This window comes from Lepisma saccharinum, chromosome 22, assembly GCF_977018435.1.
Source record: "Lepisma saccharinum chromosome 22, izLepSacc3.1, whole genome shotgun sequence".
In the NCBI taxonomy this organism is placed as follows: domain Eukaryota; kingdom Metazoa; phylum Arthropoda; class Insecta; order Zygentoma; family Lepismatidae; genus Lepisma; species Lepisma saccharinum.
In genome coordinates this window covers 19,861,255-19,888,247 of record NC_139250.1, presented here as the reverse complement: position 1 = coordinate 19,888,247, position 26,993 = coordinate 19,861,255, and the positions used below count along the sequence as shown (strand labels likewise).

The following is a 26,993-nucleotide window of genomic DNA, read 5'->3' as shown; positions in this document are numbered from 1 at the left end:
AAAATCCAGTAGGTTTTTTCATTAACTTTGGTATTGCAATGATTTCTGAAATGAAGGAATGTCATAGAGGTGTATACTAATGAAGATTGCATTTTAGATTCTTAGAATGCGATCACGACTGTCATTATAACTCGAGATTAATTTTGCTATCTAAAATGCACAACACTTATAATATTGACATGAAGTAGAACGAAATATCAGAGCTCAGTACACCAATACAAACATTTAATCTTTATTAAGAAATTACATAGGCCTATATTAGATGTAAGCTGTAAATAAAAGTCACTAAAACTCAGATCTGAAGTCAGTTTCTCTGTAACTATCGTTGAGGCACTAGCATGAATTGTTAAATGAAGAAAGCTACGCAAATGAAAATATGTTGCTTTCAGTTGTCATATGAAATATATTCTAATAAATAAAAGTCACTGAACTCAGATCTATCTATACTATCGCTATTTTATTATGCTTGTGACTGAAGATAATAGTACACATCTGCAATTGATCTCTTGATGCTTCTGACAAAAGTCGTAATGTATCTTATATCGTAATGTATCCATTATTGATACAACATCTTCTAATATCAATTCAAACATACAAACTTGCTATCCACAGAGGTAACCAGGAAATCATAAGAGAATAAATTATAAAAAATAAACATTTCTATGGTTTAGCAGTTTGTTGTGGTCTGCTAGTTGGTGTGCCGGGCGGCGAAGTGCAGTGGGTAGGTTGAGCGGCAATTACAAATGTGAATTATATTACATGTATTCACATTTTATTTATAAAAGCTCTACAAAACCCAGAAAAAAAAACGAAAAAAAAAACCCTGGTGCAATTAGCTGGTAATGATGGTAATTTCTGTAATTTTTATAGTTAATAAACAATTGCACCTCTAAAACACAAAAGCATTAATAAAAAAATATAATTTTGTGAGTTTTAGTGCATGGTATTGAATGGTGTGTAACACACAATAATTGGTTATTTTTTCTTATTAATGATGGTAATATTTGCAGTTATTATAATTAAACATATATAATCAACGAAGGAAGCAGTGATTCAATAACACACTGGTTTCTTGTTTTATTGATAAAAAAGTGTGGGCCTTTTAACCCCTCCCCCCTTCAGGTAAGTAAGTTTCACGTGCGGCGTGAGTAAGTTAGGGTTAATTATGGGACTCATCGACCAGGTGGGTGGCAACTCTGCATACTACGATACATGACTGAAATTAAATATATAGTCACATAGGCAGATCTATAATGTTTTTCTGGAAGGGGCACAGAGTATGCTGCAAGATGTATCTGGAAATTCAATGAGCATGTTTTTTGACATATATATATGATATTCAAATTGAGACAATTACAAGAGTTCGTTTTAGGTCCAATTTGTAGTCAGATAAACTGGACCTTGTAAGTGGACAATATACCTCCACTAGGAAACAATCCCAAGGATCATTTGATTATAAGGTGATAATATAAGTAGATTTTGTGAAGTGCTGGAGATTTGGGTTCGATTCCCGGAGTGAGTAATCTAAGGTTGGAATTTTCCCTGCCTTGTCCCAGCATAAAGCAACTCCAGGGGGTAAAGGCAGCCAGAGAGTTGTGCTGATCACATCACTTCCAAAATTGGCCAAGATCGAGAATGTGTGGGGTCCTATCCCCTAAATGTGCCTTCATAGCATGGTGCTATATGGACAGGAAACTTTACCTTTTACCTTACAAGTATAGTTCTGTTGTTTGTATTAACAATGATTACAGAAAATGATACATTTTCGTCAGGTGAAACTTGCAAATATGGGAAATACTTAAACTAGAATGCATTATTGCCTAGTAAATCTAGTCCCGATTAATGCATGTGCGCTAAGCTTTGAGCAATCCTTGACCAGATAGTAGAATAAAACAAACATTTTTTTGTTTTAATATAATGGTATCAATACTTTTTATAATACTTAGCCCCCCCCCCCACATTTTGGAAGAGCATGTGGCCCTGCTACTAAATCCGTACAAAGCTTTTAATAAAAACACTCAGGTTTCGATTTCTTTCATTTAACACCCACATACATGAGAAATGTACTTCTAGTCACATTACGGAGATTCCTACTTTACTAGTATGATACAATAGTCTATTCAGTGTGATCAAAAAAATAATACAAATTTTCTTCCGTAGGTTCTGCATATCGGGAAATGGTTCATAACATACTTCATCCAATCATTACGAAGCCCGACATCACTTTTGTTCGCTACGATGTTCATCACGCTTTGCCGAACACTGCAAACTCTCTCATTGGTCGAGCTGCTCACATCGCCGTTCTGGATTCCGAGCTTTTCATCGAGAAGTTCCTCGTGGTAACCGGCCTCAAATATTTCAGGTGAATATGTGTATTATATTTCATCGTTCAACAAACAAAATGTAATCAAAACTCCAATCTACTTGCAGTGCAAGTTGGAAACATTAACATATTGAGGTAAGAATATTATTTGCTTACTTCAAATGAACTAGCTAGTAATTGTGCCATACAGTTTTAATTTTTTTAACAAAAGGATGTTTGTGTGTAAAAATGCAAGTATAATTTTTAAGCCTCTGAAAATTCCATTTGACCGTAACTATCATTCCAGTAATTCTCCCAGTTATGTAAATTTACATACGGCTCACAAAACTTGCGAATGTTGTTATAGAATGGAGAAAATCAAAATATTTTTTTGCTACAAACAGGAAAGAAGTGTATGTCTATAGCACCTGACAATGTATATTCTCTTACCCCAACAGTCAATTTTCTTCCAAATATGTTTTTTTTCTTTCCTGGAGAATTGTAAATAAATAAAGCAATTATATAATATGTATATATAACTGAATGGATTCCATTAAGACAGCAAGATACCTCTGAACAAAAAAAAATAAGAACGAACATAGGGAAATAGTTCCACAAAACTGGTCGAAGCATGTATATATAAACATATATTTAACATTATATGATTAAATGTGTACTGTAAAAACAAACGTTTAGGGAAAAAGCTTTTTGAAAAATCAAATAACTGTATTAATTCTTACAGGTGAATAAGTTTTCTCCCTAATGAATAAAAGCACAGAATCCCTCCACGCTTGGATCTTTATCTGATGCTCATTGTTTCAGAGGCAGGACTATCCTCTTAATGAATTGCAGGCTTACATTAAAAAAGAAAGTCCATCCAGTAATATTGAGAGTCCATTTTTAGCACCTAACTGTTGTGTTGGATTGAGTATAAAGTGTTAAAGCAAAGAGGTATCAAGAGTTGAAATATGCAATGTCTATTTAAATGTTTAATAATGAACTGAGAAGCTATTTGCACTAATAGTGCATTTTTTTAATGTTGGAAACAAAAGGTAATAGTTCTTGGACGTCATAAAAGAGTCGGGTGAGTTCACGATTTTTTTTTCTTAGACAAATGTTTTGTGGATGAATTTGGAAAGTAAATTTAGAAAAACCCCGTCAACTTTCCTTTTTCAGCTAGGGTGATTTCTCATACTGACAGAATAAAACTATCCCACTTTGTGTTCTGAATCATCAAATCATCGCCATCATCATGTATGTGTTATATTGAGCTCATAACTTTCGGGGGATTTATTTCGTTGAAACTTACAACTTATTTTCTGAGGTTTCCATGTCTCTCTCGATGTCATTTTCAAAGTTGGTGTTGCAGCTCAAACTGGAGAACGTATACTTGTAATATTTTAATACTGTTTGAAGGGGGTTAAAAAAAACAATTAGGACAGCTCAATACATGTTAAAAGAAAGAGGTATGTTTAGTGCTGTGATAGAATGTACTTTTTACTGTTTATTATAATAAAATGGTTGTCTTAAACAGGTCTTTCATTTGTATGAAGTTAATTTATAAGGTGTATGAAAGGATATATGGCTGCCATATTGGATTCAGGCCAAGTTATTCAAATCCGAAGGGGGTTACATGATATATCAAATTAGGGTAGTTCTTTCTATTAACACAAAAATTTGAAACTACTACTTCTAAAGGATCATGTGTTGCCCCTCGTGCTGAGTACAGAGTAGTGTTTTGTCTAGTCGTTATAGGCCTATAGGATTCATTGCTGCAGGTGATCTTTGTCCCAGATTTTCATGGCATACACAAGGACTTTCAGATGGTTCCACGATAGAAATCCAGTAATATGAGGTCAGGTGGTTGAATATCGAGCAGTTGATGAAAATTTGCTTCACAGTGTAGTGGAGCCCCATCGTACTAGAAATAACAGTGCCATTCATAACTGGGAGAAGAGAGACGTAATAGTAGATAAATACGAGAAACTAATACTCACTTTATCTGCAAAACTGTTTTCTTCTTCTTTGTTCTATTAATTTCAGTGACCACTGCTACCATCCTCTTTTGAACTTCTTGTACTGTTGCTTGGCATGCTTCTATTGTTCGTAGTTCTGCTGCTGCTAGGTGCACTATTGTTAACTGTATGTCTGTGTCCATGTCGTCTGCTATTTCCCGGCGTTAACTGTTGTAGTAGGGGGAATCCATGTGTGGTGTGGGAACTGCATTATGGCATGTGTTTCCTTGATTTTGGTGTCTACGAGTGTGGGGGCGGTGTGCTTGACTTGTACCTTTTGTATTAGACCAGTAGAGGGTTGGGCTTTCTTTGCATCTGTTAAGTGTTGTTGGATTCCTTCATTGATAATGTGCCTTGCACTCACACTCTGCATCATATACGCCTGGGTTATCAAGGGGGAGAGGAAGTATCATTTGTGTTTGTTTAGTTTTTCAGCTATTTTGGCATTGGGTTTGTGCGCTACTTTGATGTCATAGGGGAAAAGGGCTTTGGATATGCAGCTGGAAGGTAGGGGAAGGCAAACCACGTATATTTGCCATTTGGAAGTTCATTGTGGCTGGGTAGGGTGCCTGACCTGTATTTCCACTTGACTGCACCAAGTGGGAAGTTGTGCTTCTGTGTAGCCATGTTTCAGGACTATTTCAGTGATGGTGGCTATCTCCTCTCGTAGATCCTCTTCTTTGCCACAGTAGGAGAAGGCTCTTCGATAAAAGTTCAGCCACTCATTAGCTTTTTGTTTGGGGTGATGGCTGGAAAGAACGTGTATGTATTGGTTGCCTGCACCTGGTTTCCTGTAGACAGTGGTTATGAATTTGTTAAGTATGCGGCTGATGGTGATGTCGAGTAAGTTGAGCTTGCCATGTTTCCCTTGTTCTACAGTGAAGTTGAGCCTGAGTGGATGTTATTCTCAAATAGTTGTGTTTAAAACACAATGAGAATTGCCTTGCCATGGGCAATCCGCTATCTGCTCCTTTAGCCACTCCAGAACTGCAATACATCCGATATGGAAGGTACGCGGATGACACAATAGTCATATATAAAAACGCAGAAGAGCTCAACCTTCTAGTGAAAAACCTAAAAAGCATCCACCTCAGGCACAACTTCACTGTAGAACAAGGGAAACATGGCAAGCTCAACTTACTCGACATCTCCATCAGCCGCACACTTAACAAATTTATAACCACTGTCTACAGGAAACCAGGTGCAGGCAACCAATACATACACGTTCTTTCCAGCCATCACCCCAAACAAAAAGCTAATGAGTGGCTGAACTTTTATCGAAGAGCCTTCTCCTACTGCTGCCAAGAAGAGATAGCCACCATCACTAGAATAGCCCTGAAACATGGCTACACAGAAGCACAACTTCCCACTTGGTGCAGTCAAGTGGAAATACAGGTCAGGCACCCTACCCAGCCACAATGAACCTCCAAATGGCAAATATACGTGGTTTGCCTTCCCCTACCATCCCACCACATATCCAAAGCCCTTTTCCCCTATGACATCAAAGTAGTGCACAAACCCAATGCCAAAATAGCTGAAAAACTAAACAAACACAAATGATACTTCCTCTCCCCCTTGATAACCCAGGCATATATGATGCAGAGTGTGAGTGCAAGGCACATTATCAATGAAAGAATCCAACAACACCTAACAGATGCAAAGAAAGTCCAACCCTCTACTGGTCTTGCTAAACACATCAAATACAAAAGGTACAGGTCAAGCGCACCGCCCCCACTCTCATAGGCACCAAAATCAAGGAAATACATGCCATAATGCAGTTCCCACATGAGCTAAACATCGATAGCGGACAGGCACACCACACATGGATTCCCCTACTACTACAACAACAGCGCACCTAGCAGCAGCCAGAGAACTACGAACAATGGTAGCAGTGGGTCACTGAAATTAATAGAACAAAGAACAAGAAAAAGAAAACAGTTTCGCGGATAAAGCGAGTACTCGTTTCTCCATATTTAACAGTGCCATCCATCTTTAGTCAGAATGAAAGGAAATGCTGTCTAGCATTGAGCATGGGTCCAATAATACAGGTGCCCCAAAGACCACATGCAACAATGCATACTTCCAAATGAAAATTATTAGCAAAGAAATAACACATCATGCTAGAATAGTGTTCATTGTCAATTTTCACATCAACATAGTTGTTCCTCACAGGACACACTACAGTCAGTCTCAACAACAAATGACTACATAAGAATATCTATTTACATTATTACAAATACATTTTCCTATAACAGTCTTATTGTCAAGATGATTTTTCCAGCTGTAAAAAATGACAAAAATACTGCTGCCACTAAATACATTATTTCTTAACTATATCTACAATAATTTTGTACACAATACACATTCCATACAATCACTGCCTTAATGAACAATCTGTCCAATATGTTGAAACTGAGTGGTTGAAATATTTAGTACAGTCCTCTTCGTTACATAAAAGATATACAGACTATTTTAATAATAAAATGTGCATTTTAAAAAATGATAGAAAAAATATACAAATATAAAATCAACAGCACCCAAATCTAGTGAATACCATAAATAAAATATGACTTCAGAGTTAGTTATAAAGTTACAGACTCTTGGATCTTTAGCAAGTGATAAACATGTAAAGAAATTTACACTTTAAAAATGAGGCCCAAGTTCAGTATCATTTTACCCTTAATTCTAATTTTTTAATATCTGACATAATTAATTCTGTTTCAAGTAAGTAACCAAATATTCACTACTATTCCATGCAGATTGAGTAACTTACATACAGATTACATTGTGCACAATACTTGAAAGTATTAATGGGAAATGTATATGATGAAATTACTGATAACCAAATATTCATATTATAACGGAATGTTGATAAATTACGAGTGTTGGAAACAGTGCAATATATTTGGTATATATGTATATAAAAATCAAATAAAACAAGCCATGTGCTACTAGAACACAGGAAACTATAGAAAAGCAACACAATGTATTTCAAAAGAAAAAAAACAACCTATTCAAACGTTACTTCATGGTGTGAATTAATTTGATCCAGTGCACTTATGCAGATGATATGCATTAGTAAAGCATCTAAAATGTATTATATTTATAACAATCCTCAAATATACATAATGCATGCTCTTTATATATTGATAACATGTTCAGCAATATAACAAAAGGTGACCCTACATGCAAAAAAAAAATATTTCTAGCAGCAAATAATGTATTCCCTTGTGGCACAAGCGTGCATCCATTCCCTTACATGAACAACTTCCTACTGTGTGCACTCCCTGAATAAATAGCATTCAAAGAAATTCATCAACATGGTCTAAATCTGTTGTTTTTATCTGAAAGTTCCAACATCCTAAATGGTAGCACAATCTTTATGCAGGACTCAGAAAGAGTCACTTTTGTGTGTGTGTGTGTGCATGCATACCAACAGTTTTTCCACCAAATCTTCAGATAATTTATTGAATAATTTCTCTATAACAATGTTGCGTATACCTTTCTAATGAGATTTTAGACATCACATTTTCTAATTTGAAAATACATTAGAAAAATAACAGTTCCTTATGGCCAGTTACAATACACTTTTGTTCATGACTGTATATTTTAACACTCAACCGTTCGAAACTATAATTCCTGACTGTGACTGGCATGACAGTGTGCTAGCAAAACTGATAGGCTTTTTTTATTATTGGCTATTGTCCATGTTTTCAATCTGGGCACATTCACTTCTACTTACCCATTTCTTATGGATGTTTCTTTTTCCTTGACATTTTTCATCTATTACCGTATCTGTCGGCATGTTAGATGCAATTTTTTTCCTTTAAAAATAGGTCTGAAAAACAGGATGCATCTTATATGTCCATACTCAGTTTTTTATTACATTCATGTCTGGAAATTTTCTCTTGTTCTGAGTTTCGTTGTGGTGTGTGAGAAGATTTAAATGTATTCTTTCCTAGTTAGATTAGGTAAGTTATTTGTTGAAAGTAGATCTACTCATTACTTTATATTTTAAATACTGTAAATTACTTATAAATTCAGCGATAAAGATTTTACCTAAAAATCCATCTTACACGTTGGCAAATACGGTACTTTAGAAGCAACCAGACGAACTAATGTGATATTTGCCTTCAAATGCCGAATGGTCCATAGGAATATTATAATATGACATTTCATTTGCATACTTAAGTTGGTATGACACAGTTGAATTTCAAGCGAATACAAGTACTCTAGGTTCCAATAATGAAATTGATTAATTTAAAAGCACAGCCTTTTAAAATATGATATATACTATAAAACCACTAAATTTGCTTGTCATAGACTGTTGATATTTGATTTATACTGGGCAAACATCAAAGACTTTCATGGGAAGTCAAATTTTGACATCGCACCTTCATACAAATACAATCAGATTTGGTCGAACTACAGTGATTCACCAAATGAATATATTCAGGTAAAATATAGTTGTCCCCCCCCCCCCCCATCTCCTAACTATGCTTGTTGGGATTCCCAAAAGAAAATACTCCCCCCCTGCCCTCCTTTCTACATTAAAAAAAAAGAACTGCACATTTGAAAAGCATGTGCCAGAAAACCCTTCCATCCACTAAAAAACCTTTTTATATTTAATAAGAAAGAATATTTCTTCCAAAACAATGTAAAACTTTAGCACTACACACTGCAAATCAAGAGTATTCACACAATGCATTAAATACCACATTAGAATTATTAACCAATACACAATATGCCTTTATCAACCGATAACATTGGTCTACAGCAGAGCCATATCTAGAAGTGGGGAGTGCGGGAACAGTTACGCTGGTATTGAGGCAAAGATGCGTAAAAAAGAGAAAAAGTTGAAAAATAATAAACACTGAGGCACCCTATAAAAGTATTAACATCGCATTAAGTTAATATTATTATCAGTTTGCAAAGAAATAGATCTAAAAATTTATTGTTTGTTCTGTTTGCAACACAACCATTTGTGTAAGTCACATCAAGTTTATATTTATTTCTTAAAACAGTATTTATATACTATTTGTTCATTATGATGATGTGATATACAAGGTACCAAGTGATAACTAAAAATATGTGCAGTGATAAAGTGATTGTTCATATATACTATAGTGTTATGGAACAAAGATATTCTCAACATTTATTAATAATGTATGTTATAATACTTTGTCTTGGTGTTCTAATACCAGGTGTGCCGGTTAATAATTCTTAATTTCATCGCTGGATAGCGCTGGAGGCAAGGGTTGGTGCACAGTCTCAACTGTTACGTCAGTGTGTTGCCAGGACAGTACCCATCAAAACTCCGTTGATGTGCAACCGAGTGCAAGTGATTGTGATATTGGGTTTGTGTGGTAAACATGTCGACCTTCAAACCAAATAAGGAGCATGTGCGGCACGTCCTGCTTTTCTTGTTCAATCAAAAGAAAAACGCGAGTGAAAGCCATCGTACCCTTGTGGAAACATACGGTGACAATGTCCTAACGCAAGATGTGTGTGTGTGTTGGTTTCGACGATTCAAAAGTGGTGATTTCGATTTGAAAGACAAAGATTGCCTGGGCCAGCCGAAAAAATTCCAAGATGCCGAATTGCAAGCACTGTTGGACGAAGATGATACGCAAACGCAACAACAACTGGCAGAGAAGTTAAATGTTTGTCGCCAAACTATATCTGATCATCTGATCATCTTCATGCCATGGGAAAGATCCAGATTGGGCAACAAGACACGGAAAAAGTGATTTTGCAGCACAACACCACCTCATCACACACAGCGAAAGGCGTCAGACACACCATTTCTGCACTTGGCTGGGAATTCTTGAGCCACCCACCATATGCACCAGACTTTGCCCCTTCGGACTACCACTTGTTTTCATCGATGTCTCACTCACTTTCTCAGCAACACTTCAACAATTACGAAGATGTCGAACAATGGGTTGCTGACTGGATCACCTCAAAATGTGAACGATTTTTCTAGAAGGGCATCCACAATTTGACGGACAGATGGGCAAAATGTATAGCTAGCGATGGCGCATACTTTGAATAAAGCATTTTTTACCTTTCTCCCCAGATACACTTGTTTTCTTTCGGATCACTTAAGAATTATTAACCGGCACACCTGGTATATCTAAAGTATATTTATAATTTTTTTACGGTTATTGTACTCACTGTAACACACAAAACATAAATATATAATAACAGTGTGCATTTTGAAATTTTTGTCATGGGATAATTTTGATTGATTTTTTTTACTTCGCTTATCTGCCACTTTCGGCTAATCACGAAGATGTTGATGAGTGATGATATGATGAAATTGATGATGGGATTCAAACCCGTGACCCCTGGTATGATAGTGAGCTTTGCTACAGTAGATTGATTGATTTGTTGTTTTAAGTCCACTTTATGCACAGTAAGGCTAATCGGGACTGGACCTACAGTTTAAAGTGGGATCCGAACCACTTGTGCCTCCACCGGGTATTGAACCCGGAACCCCTTGATTACAAGGCAACTATGCTACCACTGCGCCATCCGGGAGGCTGCTACAGTATAGGCTAATTGAGTTTTATTGTAGAGGATCGCAGACACCGAAGACAAAATCAACATTATTTTTGCTATGGATTCCTTACTACGTTGGGAAATTGGCTGTTTGTATGCACAGAGTGAAAACTAAAAGAATAACAACATTTGCACCAAGTATGGAGGGATGGGGGGCACCAAATTTGAAGCAGGAGGTGCAAAATTAAATTCTCACCCCAGGCTATGGCTCTGTTACAGACTACCCAATCCCATTCCTGACGCTTGTGTAAGATCTAAGAATTTTTCTATTAAAATAAAATGTACACAATAACAATAACGTTTAAAAGAATGGAAATATTAAAGGCACATTTTTGTCATACGGATGCGTCAAAACCTACTCTTAAATTCAATGATGGAAGACAAGATAGACACACTCAAATACAATGCATAAATAAATCAAAAAGTAATCATGTTGAGCACTTACATTGGAATTACAAACCTTCAAAAAATTATTTTTATGATTTAAAAGTGCAGTACATTGCATAATATACGTAGTGAAGTCTAGTTTATGTCAATTTAAGATACATAAAAATAAGCTAAAACAACTTTACAGCCTGACATTTATACATTGCTGAGAATTTACATGAGTCGACATGGCCACTAATGTGGTTTGGCACATCCCCAATAAAATAATAAAAAAAAACAATGTTAAAATTGTCATTTCCCGTTATTCTGGACAAATTAATTTAGCAATACATACAATGTTTACAACTATTCAATTACATTGCAATATGACAACAGTGGAACGTCAATTTAACGTTTTTCAGGGGAACACGCTGGAAAAACTTAAAATACAGGAACATTTAAAATCTAGGATAATTTATTATTTTACTATGTTGGGACCACCAAGATTGAATGTATAATGCAGGAAAATCTAAAATTTGGGAACGTAAAATTGGGGTTACACTGTATTTTCTAAAATATATATACAAATTACACAATTTTTCTGTGTGTGTACGCTGCTGTTTGAGTATGGTAATTAAAATACATATTTACTATTAAACCTGTTTGTTCAAAATAACACATTTCATATGCGACATACTCAAGTTTGACACACGTTGATTTCTAGGGCAATTTCAGTCATATATGCTCCACAGGTTACTATTTTGTAAGGGAACAATATATATATTTATGTGGTCCACTCCAGGTGAAGGCTCTTCAATAAAGAAGAGAAAAATATTAATACATTTGCTGCGTGAACACTTATGTCAAAATATTTATTTCCTAAGTAAATGTATGTGGACAAGCACCTAGGATAACTTCGTGTCCTGCTTTTCCAAGACATATCCTATATTTTAGTCTTGTGTCTGTGTGTGGAAGCAATTTGTAAAAGAATCGTAAATGTCAGTCATTTTGAGCATTAACACTTTCCGGTCTGACGGTTTTCACGCATCTTTTACTTGTAGACGGACGTTTAGGGCATTTTAAAAAATACAGAAAAATACACTATTAATGGTATCACAATGTATTATATCAAATGAAAGCTTAGATTCTGTTCTAATAGATAATTCAATTAGATGTTACATTTTTATAATTTACAGATTGCAATATTTATTGAAAAATTACTTATTTTTTTGTATTTTTGATAAATCAGCATAAACACGCACTGTGCACATTATATATATAAAAAAAATAACGGTAAGCCTTTACCTAACCAACATAACATGCTCTCTGGTGGCGAAAAATAGAACTATCTCCAAGCGTGTGCAACGATAATCGCATAAGGTTCGGGCAACTAAATTGAAATGCAATGGAAATACGGCGATCGTATCCTAGCCAATTGGCAACCAGAACGGGTGTTTTACTCTGCTCGCATCACATCCGATTTCAGACTGGAAAGTGTTAATTGACTGATTTTGTTTACTTTGGTTTTCTGCCAATTTTGGCTAATCAGAAAGATGAGTTAATGAGACTCATAACAAGACATTCACAAAGAACACCCTTACCCAGGCCAGGATTCAAGCCCAGGATCCCTGGCACCGTAGCATGCTGTGCTAACCACTTCACCACGGAGGTCGGCAGAACATTAATTGACATTAAGAAAATATGTAATTTAGCTCAAGGAACAGGAAACCAGGAAACTTTTAGAAAAAAAGGTTCATCAGAGAAGTATGCAGATCTTGAAATATCAGTATCGGGATCTAAGAAAAATACTCTGGTACTCCCAGGAGTATAAAATACATAAAAAGGACATGCCAAATGGGTTAAAGCAAGGGAAGGACAAAAAGTTTAAAAGGTTAAAATAGGAAGGTTGAGGATTCGGAACACACTATTTTTTATTGTGGAATGGAGGTTACGCAAACATTCGTGAAAATGTTAGAAGATCATGTACAGTATCATGTTTTATGTATATTTACTTACCTAATGGAAATATTTCTTCCTTTTGATTCATGAATACTCCTTTAAGAATTTCAAATGAAACTCTTTAAACTTCTCCAACATGACACGCAGCAACTCAGGTTGTGGTAAAATTGTTGTCCTGAAATGCAAATAAAGCTATTGTCACAAAAGGTAAATTAAGTATGGTACACAAGAAAATTCAATATACTGGTTGTTAAACAATCTAAGATTGAACTACTTTGATGAAAAATTATTGTGGAGAATTTTCATCTCGAATATTTGTTTTTTAACTGACTGGCCGACCAATCGACATGGAAATATCAGTTTCTTGTGCAAGGCGGCAGAGGGATTTTTGAGGAGTGTGTTCTGATCATCGTCTGCTTTCTCTTCAGTAAGCACACGTTTTACACTTTGCTTCTTATCAAGAACAGACCCTGTTTTCCTAAATTTGTTCACAAGTTTTCAAACACGGTGTGGAACGGAACAGGAACATCTGGAAAATCTGAATCAAAACACCTTCTAACTTCCCTACAAGAATTTGTAATCTCGTAAGTCGTACATAACTATTCGTAGTTTTAAATTTTGTGTATAGCGTGGCATTATTAGACAGGAGAAAAGCACCAGTAATAAATAAACTAAAACAAAACAATCTAAAACACTTGTTAACAACTTAACACTTCACAAACACATGGAAATCGGACACCAACTATCTGGATACTGAGGCACTGAAGACCAGTGTCAAGGTCAGCGTAAAGCTGTGGGTCTAAATGCCTGCAGACCATGGAAAGTACTGTACAACAGTGACCACATGGGATCTTGACTATTGCTTAGTGTGTGACAAATCTGAAAATTTACCAATGCTAATGTACTCACCAATAATTTTAGAAACCGAGCCGATATTTAACCAATTACGATACATAAGATTATTCAACAGAAATGTAATGTTATTTTCAGCATGACAAAAATAAATTTGCTATGTACATTTCTATTGCATATTATACAGGGTGCCATGTAAATGGTGCGCACGGACCACAGATTCGTATAGAGGACATCAAAACAAACAACTTTTCTCGATAATATTTTCCTCGTTGGTGCGTCAATTCGACGCTACAGCCGTTTAAAAAAGACCGTTTTGCCGCCTGGATGCTGTCAACCCAACACAACATTGGATCGTATCTGATGTCATTTCCTGCGGCGAAACGGCGCATGGCAAGGTTGCAAACAACACACAAATTTTGTGAAAAATGACAAACTACCAACCATATTATTACCTGTAAAACAAAGCGAGAAACACATTCAGTACACTGAACATCATAGCCTACCAGCCAAAAGATTAGCAGTCATCTCAGGGAAAGGGGGAAGTGAACCAAAGATATGAGAAATGGTAAAAAACGTATTCAAAATGAAGTGTCAATATCGGATTTTGTCTCAGCCTACATGTCAAATATCAACAACAATAATTTTTATTGGACTTCCAACTTACATGTGGCTGTTAACGCCCAGCTACATGTCAAATGCAAATCTCATTGCAAGGTTGATATCTACAGGTTTGTGTACATATGCCTTGCGATACTTTTGTACTGATAACGGAAGTATATCCGAGCTTCACGTTGTTACATTATGACTAAAACACGTACAACCACAGTAACAATCTAATGATGAATCAGTAGCGAATATACTGCCCTGTTCACAGTTGCAAACTATTGCATGTGTATCCGGTGCATAGATAAACACAGTCGTCAGAGAGCTTGTATTACTATTACTTATATCCCTGTATTTTCAACCATTTTTGCCACTTGCCTCATAATGCCCTGAATATAAATTATATTGTGTGTTACTTAACCTTGGAATTTTGAGTGCTTTCATTTCTATTTTGTCATCTGTTCAGTGTGTCACAGACAACTAGTATCAGAAGGACGAATTGGATAGACTAGATTTCCAAATATATGACATGTAAGCAGAGACAAAATTCAATATGGCCAGTTCCATTTGAATTCTACTTCCTTTCTACCATTTTTCGTATCGTTTGTTTACTTCCTGTTAGGTTAAAGAACGTGTTTTCTTGTTTTGTTTTACGGTACATAATATGACTGATTGTAGCTATGTCATTTTTCATAGAATATGTGTGTTCCTGGCAACCCTGAAACGCATCGCTTCACGATAAGATATGACATCACAAATGTGTTCAAATGTTGTGTGTGGTTGCCAGCATTCAGGTGGCAAAACTGCCTTTTTTGAACGACTGTAGCGGTGAAACAATGCACCAACGAGAAAAATGTTACTGAGAAAAGTTGTTTTGATGTCCTCTATACATTTCCGTGGTCCGTGGGTGCCATTAAAATCACACCCTGTATATATATGTACATATATATTCTCAAGAGATTTAACATCAGTACACAAGCAGTTCGTTGAAATGCAAACTGAATTCTTGTTCTTAATATTGTAAATTTAATGCTGGCAGATTCAACTTCAAAAACACGCGTTTTTAAAGCACTTCTGGAAGTAACCTACTTCTTCTCTTATCGCAAACCTGTCCAGCAAACTGTACACTCCTTCACTGAATACTAATGCAGCAAGTATTTTCTGACTATTTGCTTTGGGTTTGGATACTCGTTTTTGAATTTCCAATACAACAGCAGATTCTGGTCACGTGGAATAGTCAGTTCAGCAACATATACGGTTCTATTTCTGAATTTGAGGTAGGTTGATCCTCTGAATGACAGTTTGCAATTATTTTATCACAAAAACTCCACAGTGATGAAGATCCATAATCTAATTTTCAATAAATCTTACGAAATTAAATATAAAACTTATTAGAAGGTAAAACTCTAGTATTATCGGTACCAATTTAAATATCTGATCTATACCGATACGCCAATTTTGGACGATATTCATACATCAGTAACCGGCTTCGGCACATTCCTACTGTAATATAATTAAGCCTTGTTTCCATATTTAAAAACACTAAGTTGCTGACCAAGGCAATTTATTATTAAGATAAAAACACTTAACAGGTAACTTTCGACCCTGTATCAGGGTCTTCCTCAGACGAAGTACTAAACTAAAATGAAAAAATCTCATTTTCATTTTAGTTTAGTTCTTCGTCTGAGGAAGACCCTGATGCAGGGTCGAAAGTTACCTATTAAGTGTTTTTATCTTAATAATAAATTGCCTTGGTCAGCAACTTAGTGTTTTCACATTCCTACTATTGATAAAGTAATTATCAACAAAACTTATGCATTACCTGAAGTGATACGTTCCCGATTTTTGTCCAAATCCGGATCCAGGTACTATACAAATTCCAGTCTGTTCTAGAAGCTGGAAGGCATAGAAAGCATCAGGTTCCTGCCCTAAAGATTTTGCCTTTTCAACAGCCTTTGGTGGAATTTTGATCTGAAATGAACAAAATTTTCAAATTTTAAAAGCATGCCAGAAGTACGGGTTATACACAGTCAAACGATATAGCTGAGCTGATACCAGGTGAGCTGATATCAGCATTGCTTTAGAAACAGAAATAATCACCTGTTTTGTCTGTTCAGTTATAGCCGTTGCTACAAATAAAAACAAGAGATGCAGACGGTGAGAATAAATAACAGACAAGACAGTGTGGTCAACCAATTCCGTTAATCTATCTCACTAATCCCTATGGTAAATACCCTCAGCTAAATCTGAAGTCCTGACTGGCACATCATTTTACATATATACCTGTCTGGTGTGTAATATTAACCAATCAGAATTCAAATTAAGGTGTGAACACAGTAGGAAGCTACGGATATATGATGAAAAGGGATACCAGCTTACATTTGCTTAGGAATAGCATTTATGCTGAAACAATTATAAGTATTTTTAGGCAAAATATATTGATAAAAACAAAAGTTACAACATAAAATTATGCATTGGTTAACAAGATCATTTATAACATATAAATGTAATTTAAATAAAGAAAATATTTCTTTGTTTGGAGCGATTTTACAATACTGGACAATTCCCCGATTTCGTTCATATTTCGCATACTCAATAATTTAGGGCTCCTCATCACGAATCTGCAGTTAATATTTGGCGCTCACGTGTGGAATTTCCAAAAAAAAAGGGGGTCCATGATGCAACCAGCAATGCACGATTGCTTATTATGTACCACTCCTGATCTACGACCCCAAATTTTAACTGGTTGCCTAACCTAACCTAACCCAATCTTACCGTGAAGGCTTTGTGGGGGCTATGTGTGAATGGTGTGTGGGGCACCGTAAGAAAATGTAAGTTTCGTAGAAACACAAAATCTTCCGGAACATAATGAGCAATCGTGCATTGTCGTTGCGATCACGGACCCCCCCCTTTTTTTTTTTTTGGAAATTCCACACGTGAGCGCCAAATATGAACTGCAGATTCATGATTAGGAGCCCTAAATTATTGAGTATGCGAAATATGAACGAAATCGGGGAATTGTCCGGTATTGTAAAATCTTACCTTCCATTTTGAGGTAGAGTAAGTCTTTTTCTTATATTTTAGCATGCATTAGTTCTAAATCTGAGTATACTTAATATGTCAATTTCTTCATCCATGTTTTCTACAAGATGGCTTCCATTCTTCAAATTTTTAAAACTCCACATTTGATTAATTCACATCCAAAATGTAGAAGATATTTGTTTCACTTTAAGTCTTATTCCTCAAAACATCCATTTGAGGTATGCATTATTCATATACTTGCTTGAAAATGCAGATGCAAGAAGCAGATAATAATTTCCTGCTTCAAATTAAACTTGGGACTCTACATATATATTTAGGTTATTTCCAAATCTTTTTTAAAGATTATGCCATTATCAAAGAACTTTCAAGATTCTGTTATGATAAAAAATGTCTCTATATAGTTTAAACAAACTATTCAAGATTAACTTGAAAAGTATAATCTTTTCAAAATATCAATATTTGTACAAATATCAATCACAAATTGCTACATTTGTACTTATCTTTTTGCCATCCTCAGAACCCTTTTAATATCACAGACTACTAGTATCAGAGAAACTAGTTCAAGAAAGATGTTTAGCATGTGTCATCTTCAATTGTTCTTGTTTTATATTTTTGTCACTAAGAGCTTAACAGCCTTGATGTTTGTGAAGTAAATGTACATATTTGCTCTGTTACAGCTATTTTGCAATGTATATAATAATATACTTATCTAGTGATTATAATTACCGTTTTTTGAATGTTGATACAAAATACCCAGAATGATATCATATTATACATTGAACAATTTTATAGAGTTGACCTTTGTATATAAACCTTGATGCCAATGCAAATGTACACAATTTCAATACATTTAATTATAAATTAGAATGTATCTTATCTTGCTTGTCTGAAAGAACACATATGATTGAAGAAGATATGGTTATTTTTCTTAATATCAGTCAACAATAACTGTTATAAATATGAATTCAAAATATTGCAAAATTTGATAATTTTGTCATGATATACAAATTGGCTTTTTTAATCATATTTAATAAAATTAGTTTAAATAGTAATTTCAGACACATTTAATTGAATTATAGGAATAAATATGGAGTATTCATATGATCAAAATTATTATTACTATTGCACAAATGTGGAACTTGACGTAACCCTTTCAAATCTTAATATGACAATATATTGATTTTATTGTCATACCTTGGGCAAGCTGGGATGTACAATACACCTTAAAGTCTAAACCATATAACTTTTTTTGGGGGGGGGGGGGAACTAACACTTTCTGAACACCGGCTTGGGAATTGTATGGAGCCACGATGGTCTAATTGGTAGGGTGTCTGTCTTCCATGTGGGAGGCTGGGGTTTGATTCCTAGGGTGGGTGATCCCAGGTCAGAATGTTTACATAAGGCAGCTCTGGGGCTCACCCAACATCAAATCAATGCATACCTGGGGGCAACCCTGGGGGGTAATAAACGTGTCTTCATGGCATGGTGCTACATGCACGGGGAACTTTACCTTTACTAGGGAATAATAACACTGAATTACAGAATTACCTTTTTCATAATTTTTGAGATATCTGGCCCCTCTAAAAGTGCTAATATTCCCCTGATGTCACATTCTACTGCATTATACACTTAGCAGGGTGGCTACTCACAAGGAATTCTGCATGAATTTTTCTCCGTAGACGTCAAAAGTTGCAACTTTTTTAAATATAAATCCCATTGCATTTATGCATATTTATAAATGCACTGAGGCATGTTTTACAGTTAAGCTTTATCGAGGAAAGAAAAAGCTGCGTGGCAAATAAAAACATTCTCTCAGTCCGTGTACGCGTTAGTGTCCTTTGAAGAACAATCTATCTGACAGACATAAGATTTTGATAAAATATGAGTTTGAAATTCTTATACAGTTAACAATTTTCCATAGATTATTATATCCCGTAACATTTATGCCTTGTATTTGTATTTCGAGTCTGAGTATGTGAAATGACAATTTAAATATATATGTATTATATATAAGTATATACCGCTTAACTGAATTAAAATTTTTGGATTCACTGGAATCACACTATTTGTGTGTGTGTATGTGTGGGTGTGTATGTGTGGGTGGTGAGAAGCTCCACATAAGGTTGAAATAGAGAAAACATTTGCTTGTAGCCTTGCATTTTTTAAAAGTTCGCCTTAAAAACCAGGAATTATACTTGAATTTTATTATGGTCATAGAGAGGCCACCCTGAATTAATCTTTTCCTGGTTCCAATACGATACAACATACATATATATATGATAAAAGGAAGGAGGGCCACAAGGGCTAAATAAAAAGTGAAAGAGGAGAGAGGAAACACTCACCGGACACAGAAAAAATTCAAATTTTTGTGATGTTATGTCACATCTTCAGGAGTAGAGAGACGTTGTAGTACTTGGTGACTTCCTCCTTGTCATCCGTATCATGCACAACTATTCTTGTAATTTTATTCTTAAAATTGAACAAGTAATACACTTTGTATATTTGGGAAACCATATTCGAACACCAAAAAGATGTTGAGAAAAATGTAATAAAATATAATAGATTAAATTGAATTTTGAAAATAAATTTTGGAAAACAAACGAGAGCAGAAATTCTAATTAGATACCATACCATAATTTCAAAACCGGCTCTTCTAAATGCTCTTCGCCAACATGATAAATCTAGAATAAATTGTTCACAAATGAGATTTTTGCAGTGTTTAAGTGAAGTAACCCTACGAGCTAAAATTAGAAGTGAAAAAATTCAACATAAATGAAAAGTCGAAGCAATGGTGAAAGAAATTTTTTGAAGTGGAATCAATATGTTCTGAGGATGCCAGATAGCAGTTTGCATCGAAAATTATTAAATTACAGGCCAAAAGGAAAAACATAAATTTAGGAAGACCATATCGCCGGTGGAATGATCAATTTTTGTCGTCGCAGAATGGGCTTTGGTTACAGAGACCTACAAGAGGAAGAAGAAGAAGAAGGCTATTCTTATTCATGCCAATCTTTTAATTTGATCCTCTTCTTGTGGTTAGAGCAATGGAATCAATAGCTAGTGATTAGCCAGTAAATCGACTTGTTGGGTTTATCTAGAATAATAACAAATTCAATTGATTTTCTTTGTATGTATGCATAATTACATTGTAGAATTCTTTCTCTTGTAGTCTGTGGTTATTACAAGCATAAAAACAGTTTTTGTTGACATTTCAGGAGAACACATGTTCCCTTCATCATTTATTTTTAGTTTGATTAAAGATACAGTTCTAACAATGGTTAAAAAATTTTAACAAAAAATACAGTTTTGTTAAAAAAAATAAGCATTGTTACAACTGTATCTTTAAACAAACTAAAAATAAATGTCTGCTGAAAGGAGCATGTGAAGGTCACAACAAAAAACTGTTTTCATGCTTGTAATAACCACAGACTACAAGAGAAATAAGAATAAAATCAACTGATCAGAACAAATTTAATTTGTCAAACAAGAATCAATAATCCATTTTTTCACCTTACCTGTGGGAATGCATACATCGCTCCTTGGACAGGGTTGCTAGATGCACCTTCAATACTGTTGAACATATCAGCCACCATTTTCGCTCTCTGGGCAAGAGACTGTAGAACAGCTGTCTTCTCCTTCATGAATTGTTCATACGAAGGTTCGCCTGGTTGAGGTGGATTCACAACTGCATCCATCACAGCCTGTGGGAAAAGCAATATGGTTTATACAAACTGAACAAGCTTATGAGACTCAAAGTACAATGTAGCAATTTAAAATTGCAAAAGTTATATACGAGGGTTGGAGATTTAATAGTAGTAACACTGCTGTATATATGCCATGAAACGGAAATGATGCTTCTCGCATGTACCACACATTAGTTTGATACCTAACCTACGTACCAGTAAACGGACTCTTCCTTCCAACACTAGGCGCAAGTGCAGTGATGAAAGGAACAGAGTATCGTTGGAGTTGGTGGTCTAAAGTTGTGTCACAACGTTTTCAAAGCAGGAACAGCAGAGCTGGATAAAGATTGAATGTGCCTGCGGCCGTACAGCACAACAGTGTCATCAAGGTCTTCATGAGGCAAGTGGGGAATCTGCGTTGCCTCCTGCAACCTACATTGCGAAAGAAGAGGCAACACTTTCTGCTGAATTCTCTCATCATTTTGCATGACCATGCTCGAGTGCATGTAGCGCAACCTGTGGCTGATTTGTTAGCTCGATGGGGCTGGGAGGTGCTCTACCAGCTCCTTTGACTTTGATTTGATCCCTAAGATGAAGGGCTTTCGCTTCTGAACTGTTCCAGAGCTTCTTCAGGCAATAGACTGTTCCAATCGAACCATCAACAGAACAGGGGCTGCTACAGGTACTTCCACATTGCTGGTAATGGTAATTACATTGAGGGGCAGTAAAAGTTTCAAAGAGGTATCTCTTTTGTATAATTTGTAAATAAATAGTTATCACTATTAAATCTCGAACCCATGTCTATAAGACTTATTGGTAAAGCTTCCATTAGAAATGTCGCAGGATAGTCGCTATGGAAAATATAGCAAATTTACCAACAAATGGTCCCCATCCCCTTCAAAGTAATTCCTCCACTTTTAATACACCGCTGTCAGTTTCTCTGGAGCTTTTGGAAGCAGCCATCAAAAGCTCCTTTCGGCCTGCTCATCAATTCATTCGTCACTATCATTTGGATTGCAAAATAATTTACATGGTGAGAGATCAGGTGAGTATGGAGGATGTGGGAGTGCATAGCAAGAAATTTACAAAATGCAAGAGCGGTGGGTGGTCAGGCATTATCTTGCAACATGAACCAACAATTAGATACCCACAAGTCTAACTGCTTAACGCAAAAATTTTCATTTTCTGTTTGTCCTTTGGCAAAAAATTATGGTGTACAAGAAATTTGTTCAAGGCATGGTGTCTGTAGATGACAATACAAGATCTAACAGGGCAGAAACATTTTTTTAACAGGGCATATTCTAATCAAAGCAACCTGCATTAGAGATGAACTATGAGAAGATCGTGATTGCATTCAAACACATGGGTTCGTTATAATGACTGACCTTCAAAGGCATGTTGTGATAAAGCCTGGTTTCCATAGGCATGTTGTAAAACAGGGTTGCTACGATTTTTTTATTATAAAAGTTCCCAACATATTCAGGTTTTCCATCCAAAATTGAATGTTTATTACTATGATTTTTGCTTATGAACCTTGTGTTTTTCAATTAAATATACAATTAAATACCCAGTTCTGATACAAACTTATCGCCTGTCTGCTGGCACTGCAAACCCAGCACGATCTAGTGGCAAGATGGTAAAATACACTTAGAAACATAGGTGTTGCCTGTTCAAGATTGGTGGAGTCAGTAAGAGCTACGAAAGTGTGTAAAATGGACATCGAACAGAAGCGTGCAGCACTGGTTGAAGGCAAAGAAGATGCCTGCTGAGATTTTCAAGGACCTAGAACATCTGGGCATTAACAGATTATTTGTTTATCGCACGATCAAAAGGTCTGGTTAGACCAATGAAATTGCTGACCATGTTAGAAGTGGTCCTCCGCAGTCAGTCCGAACACCAGCTCTCGTCAAAGCTGTCAGGGAGCAAATTCAACGGAATCCCTGTCGCAAGAAGTCTCTCCTTGCAAAGCAGATGAACGTGTCGACAAGAACAATGTGCCGCATCATTAACACACTTCATAGCAGCCGACGATTGGCCCTCGAGCAGTCCTCGATTTTAACCCACTGGACTACAAACTCTGGTCTGTGTTGGAAGGCAAGGTCTGTCAAATGCATCACCCTAATTTGGAAAGTCTGAAACAGACCTTGACGAAAGCAGCCACTGAAATTCCGATGGAGGTGATCCGTGCCACAATAGATGCATGGCCAGACAGACTTCGGGCTTGTGTCAAGGCAAAAGGTAGCCATTTCGAGTGAATGTTGTATTACTGTACATCTGAGAGGTGCAACAAAGCTCCATGACCTTTCAGTTGTCAACCTACGTGTACTGAGTTTTATTTCTACTCCTTGGCATGTGTATCAGAACTTATGGCACAACTAGGTACAATTAAATAGCTAATGCTGTATTTGTGATCCTCTGTTAAATAAATACATAAAAACTATGGAATTACCTGGCCAAGAGCAGTTGGACAAAGCATTGCGGAAATACTTTTGTTTAACATTTGCCGCACACCTGGATCAAGATTGATAACTTCTGCATATCCACCCCTGAGTCCACACTCTCCCATGTATCCTGCAGACATTACATAATGAAAATGGTTATTTACAGTACACAAAGTACAAGACATACTTACATACAGAGCAAGATGTGAGCACTTGTCACAAGATAGAAAATGATCTATTATTTTTGCTTACTTAACACGGCTTAATGGTGTTATAATTTAACAGGCCAATATAAAATTTACTAATAACCAATATTCAGTGCTAAGTAACAAGAAACTGTTTATGGACATGTTAAACATAAATCTATCATATATTTTTATGAAATGCCAATATTTGTGAAAGATTATTATTCACTATATAGCTACAAACAGCACATTGTTTATTTTATAATAGGTAACAGATTGATTGATCTGGTTTACTTTAGTTTCATTGATTTCAAAAAAGCATATGATTCGGTCAAAAGAGATAAATTATATAATATATTAGTAGAGTTTGGAATACCTAAGAAGCTTGTTAATATGATAAAAATATGCACCAGTGAAACAGAAAGTAAAATTCGTGTGGGTATTAATATGTCTGACAAATTTACAATTCATGATGGGTTAAAACAAGGAGATGCATTATCTCCATTGCTCTTTAATTTTGCCTTAGAATATGCTGTTAGGAAGGTAAAAGAAACTAAAGAAGGACTAAAATTAAATGGTGTAACTCAGTTGTTAGCATATGCAGATGATGTAGACTTACTGGGGGATGATGTGAATACAATTAAGAATAATGCTAAAATATTTTTCAACACTGCTAAAGAGATAGGTTTGGAAGTTAACAAAGAGAAAACTAAATATTTGCTTACAGGCTGAAACCAAGTGTTAGGTAATAATCAAAATCTAATTATTGATAACAACTCATTTGAACCAGTTTCCAAATTCAAGTACTTAGGAGTAAAATTAACAAATGAAAATTATATTAAAGAGGAAATAAAAAGTAGGCTTAATTCAGGAAATGCATGTTACTTCTCTCTCCATAAACTTTTGTCTTCTCGTTTAATATCTAAGAAACTAAAAGTTAAAATATACAAAACAGTAATTTTGCCTGTAGTATTATATGGATGTGAAACTTGGTCCCTTACATTGAAAGAGGAACATAAATTGGGAGTATTTGAAAATAAGATCCTTAGGAAAATATTTGGACCTAAAAGGGATGAGGAGACAGGTGAGTGGAGAAGGTTACATAATTTAGAACCACATAATTTGTATTCATGTCCAGATATTATTAGAATAATTAAATCAAGAAGACTTAGGTGGGTAGGCCATGTGGCACGAATGGGAGAGGAAAGAGGAGTTTACAGGATTCTTGTTGGGAAACCTGATGGTAAGAGACCTGTAGGAAGGCCAAGACGAAGATGGAGGGACAACGTTGAGATGGACCTAAGGGAAATCGGTAGGGATGGAAAAGAGTATATAGAACTTGCTCAAGATAGGGAAAGATGGAAGGCCTGTGTTGCTGCAGCCATGAACCTTCGGGTTTAAGAAGGCTAGGGAGTTAGTTAGTTAGTTATTTTTCTGCCAATTTTGGCTAATGACAAAGATCAGGATTGGTGATTTGTTGTTGTAAGTCCACTTTATGCACAGGCAGGCTAATCGAGATGGACCTACATTTTGAAGTGGGATACGAACCACTATGTGCCTCCACTGTGTATCAAACCTGGGACCCCATTATTACAAAGCGATTAAGGGTCAATTGTTTGTTGTTGCATAGTGTAACAGTGAATGCCACACTTTACTAAAAAAAAGTGTGAATTGTTCTTTCATCACCTTAATTATTTTATGTAACCATGTAACTGCTGTGGATTTTACCTTAAGAGAATAAAATGCATATGAAAATTGCTTACAGTGCGAAATAATATGAATTTCAATAACCATACCTTTTGAAACTGACATAAATGATGCAAGCTCCATGCCTGAATATGGAGGGCCCAACTCAGTCAACACCTTTTTGAAAGAATGAAACCCTCTTCCTTCGACATAGGTGTTATCTTGATACACCTGGAAAATGAATAAAGAACATGTAATTTTTTTCCGCAATAACAACATATAACAATCATGCCTCTTATCATCAATATGATCGCAAATCTTGGATAACACAGACACATTTGAGTAAGGTTCACTCTTGGCAAGTACCTCTTCCTCTGGCTATTGCAACATAATGTGGCTCGACGAGTCTGGACAAGATTTGGACTTAAAACATGATGAAAAGAGTCCAACGTTTCGAGCACATACATTGCACTCAGCATCAGGCCATTATTGTTCAAACTGCTTTGCTGTTTTTACTTATCTTACTACATTTTCCTTTTTCTCATGTTTTAAACAAATATTGTCAAATCTTCTGAAGTAGCCACATGATGGTGAAAGATTTCAGTAACCACTGGTTATCTTCCTCAGAAGAAAGAAAAATAACCTACAAAGTCACATGCTGATTAATAGGTAAGATTGAAAATAGAATTGTGCCGATTCAACCTTGATACTTAGAACATTTACCAGAGACAATGCTTTTACCAATTCCCATCGATGCCTATGCTGATACTTGAAAATTGTAGTCATTGAAAGCAATTCAGAGTACTGTATTTACGGATATATATTACATGTGCGTGTGTAATGCGCACTCTGGTTTTAGATGGGAAAGAGCGACAAACAATTATATTTGTTGAAAACAATAAAAAAAAACACAAACGGCATGATAAAAAACACTTTTGGAGTTCTTCCAAGCTTTTGACTCCATCTCGGAATCATCATCAGGGCTGGTCGAGATGCGACGGAAGAGAAGCGGTTGAAGTTCCCCTGGCGCTACTTGCCAGGAAGATGTCGTAGCGGTCTTGCAGTGTTGGTAAGTTCTTGTATGTTTGGATTGTTGGCAGGGGGAGATGGATTTTTAAGTTTTACTGTGTTGTATCATAATAAATAAAGATTTCCACATAAATTGTCATGAAGATTTTTTGTGGTTTTGATCATGTGTACACCTTCCTTAACATCCTGTTCTATTTTTCCTTTTGCCTGTGCCAGGAAGGAAACACAATCCTGTCATAATTGGTGGTTGGTTTCTATGATAT

General features: G+C 35.8%; 3 protein-coding genes across 6 annotated transcripts in view; 2 read left to right on the top strand and 1 right to left on the bottom strand.

Moving 5' to 3' along the window:
- Nucleotides 1-3,781, top strand: part of LOC146004908 (protein FAM135A) — a 491,480-nt gene extending 487,699 nt beyond the window's left edge. For all 4 annotated transcript variants that reach the window (XM_083143937.1, XM_083143938.1, XM_083143936.1 and 1 more), the window contains one exon: nucleotides 2,161-3,781. In XM_083143937.1, coding sequence (XP_083000063.1) covers nucleotides 2,161-2,366 — 206 coding nt within the window. In that variant the 3' untranslated portion in view covers nucleotides 2,367-3,781. The remainder of the gene's footprint in view (nucleotides 1-2,160) is intronic.
- A 1,484-nt stretch (nucleotides 3,782-5,265) lies between these two features.
- LOC146004609 (uncharacterized) lies at nucleotides 5,266-5,739 on the top strand. The gene has a single exon (XM_083143483.1). The coding sequence runs from the start codon at nucleotides 5,266-5,268 to the stop codon at nucleotides 5,737-5,739; it is 474 nt and encodes a 157-aa protein (XP_082999609.1).
- A 696-nt stretch (nucleotides 5,740-6,435) lies between these two features.
- The window catches only part of LOC146004934 (alanine aminotransferase 1), a 109,660-nt gene continuing 89,102 nt past the window's right edge, over nucleotides 6,436-26,993 (bottom strand). The window contains exons 8-13 of the mRNA XM_083143986.1: nucleotides 25,812-25,932; nucleotides 23,839-23,960; nucleotides 21,222-21,407; nucleotides 16,487-16,635; nucleotides 13,264-13,381; nucleotides 6,436-12,058 (exon numbers count right to left, since the gene is read on the bottom strand). Coding sequence (XP_083000112.1) covers nucleotides 13,291-13,381; nucleotides 16,487-16,635; nucleotides 21,222-21,407; nucleotides 23,839-23,960; nucleotides 25,812-25,932 — 669 coding nt within the window. The 3' untranslated portion in view covers nucleotides 6,436-12,058; nucleotides 13,264-13,290. The remainder of the gene's footprint in view (nucleotides 12,059-13,263; nucleotides 13,382-16,486; nucleotides 16,636-21,221; nucleotides 21,408-23,838; nucleotides 23,961-25,811; nucleotides 25,933-26,993) is intronic.

Excerpts from the sequence above, each read along its gene's own strand:
- LOC146004609 (XM_083143483.1), top strand. The coding sequence starts at position 5,266 with ATGGGCAATCCGCTATCTGCTCCTTTAGCCACTCCAGAACTGCAATAC.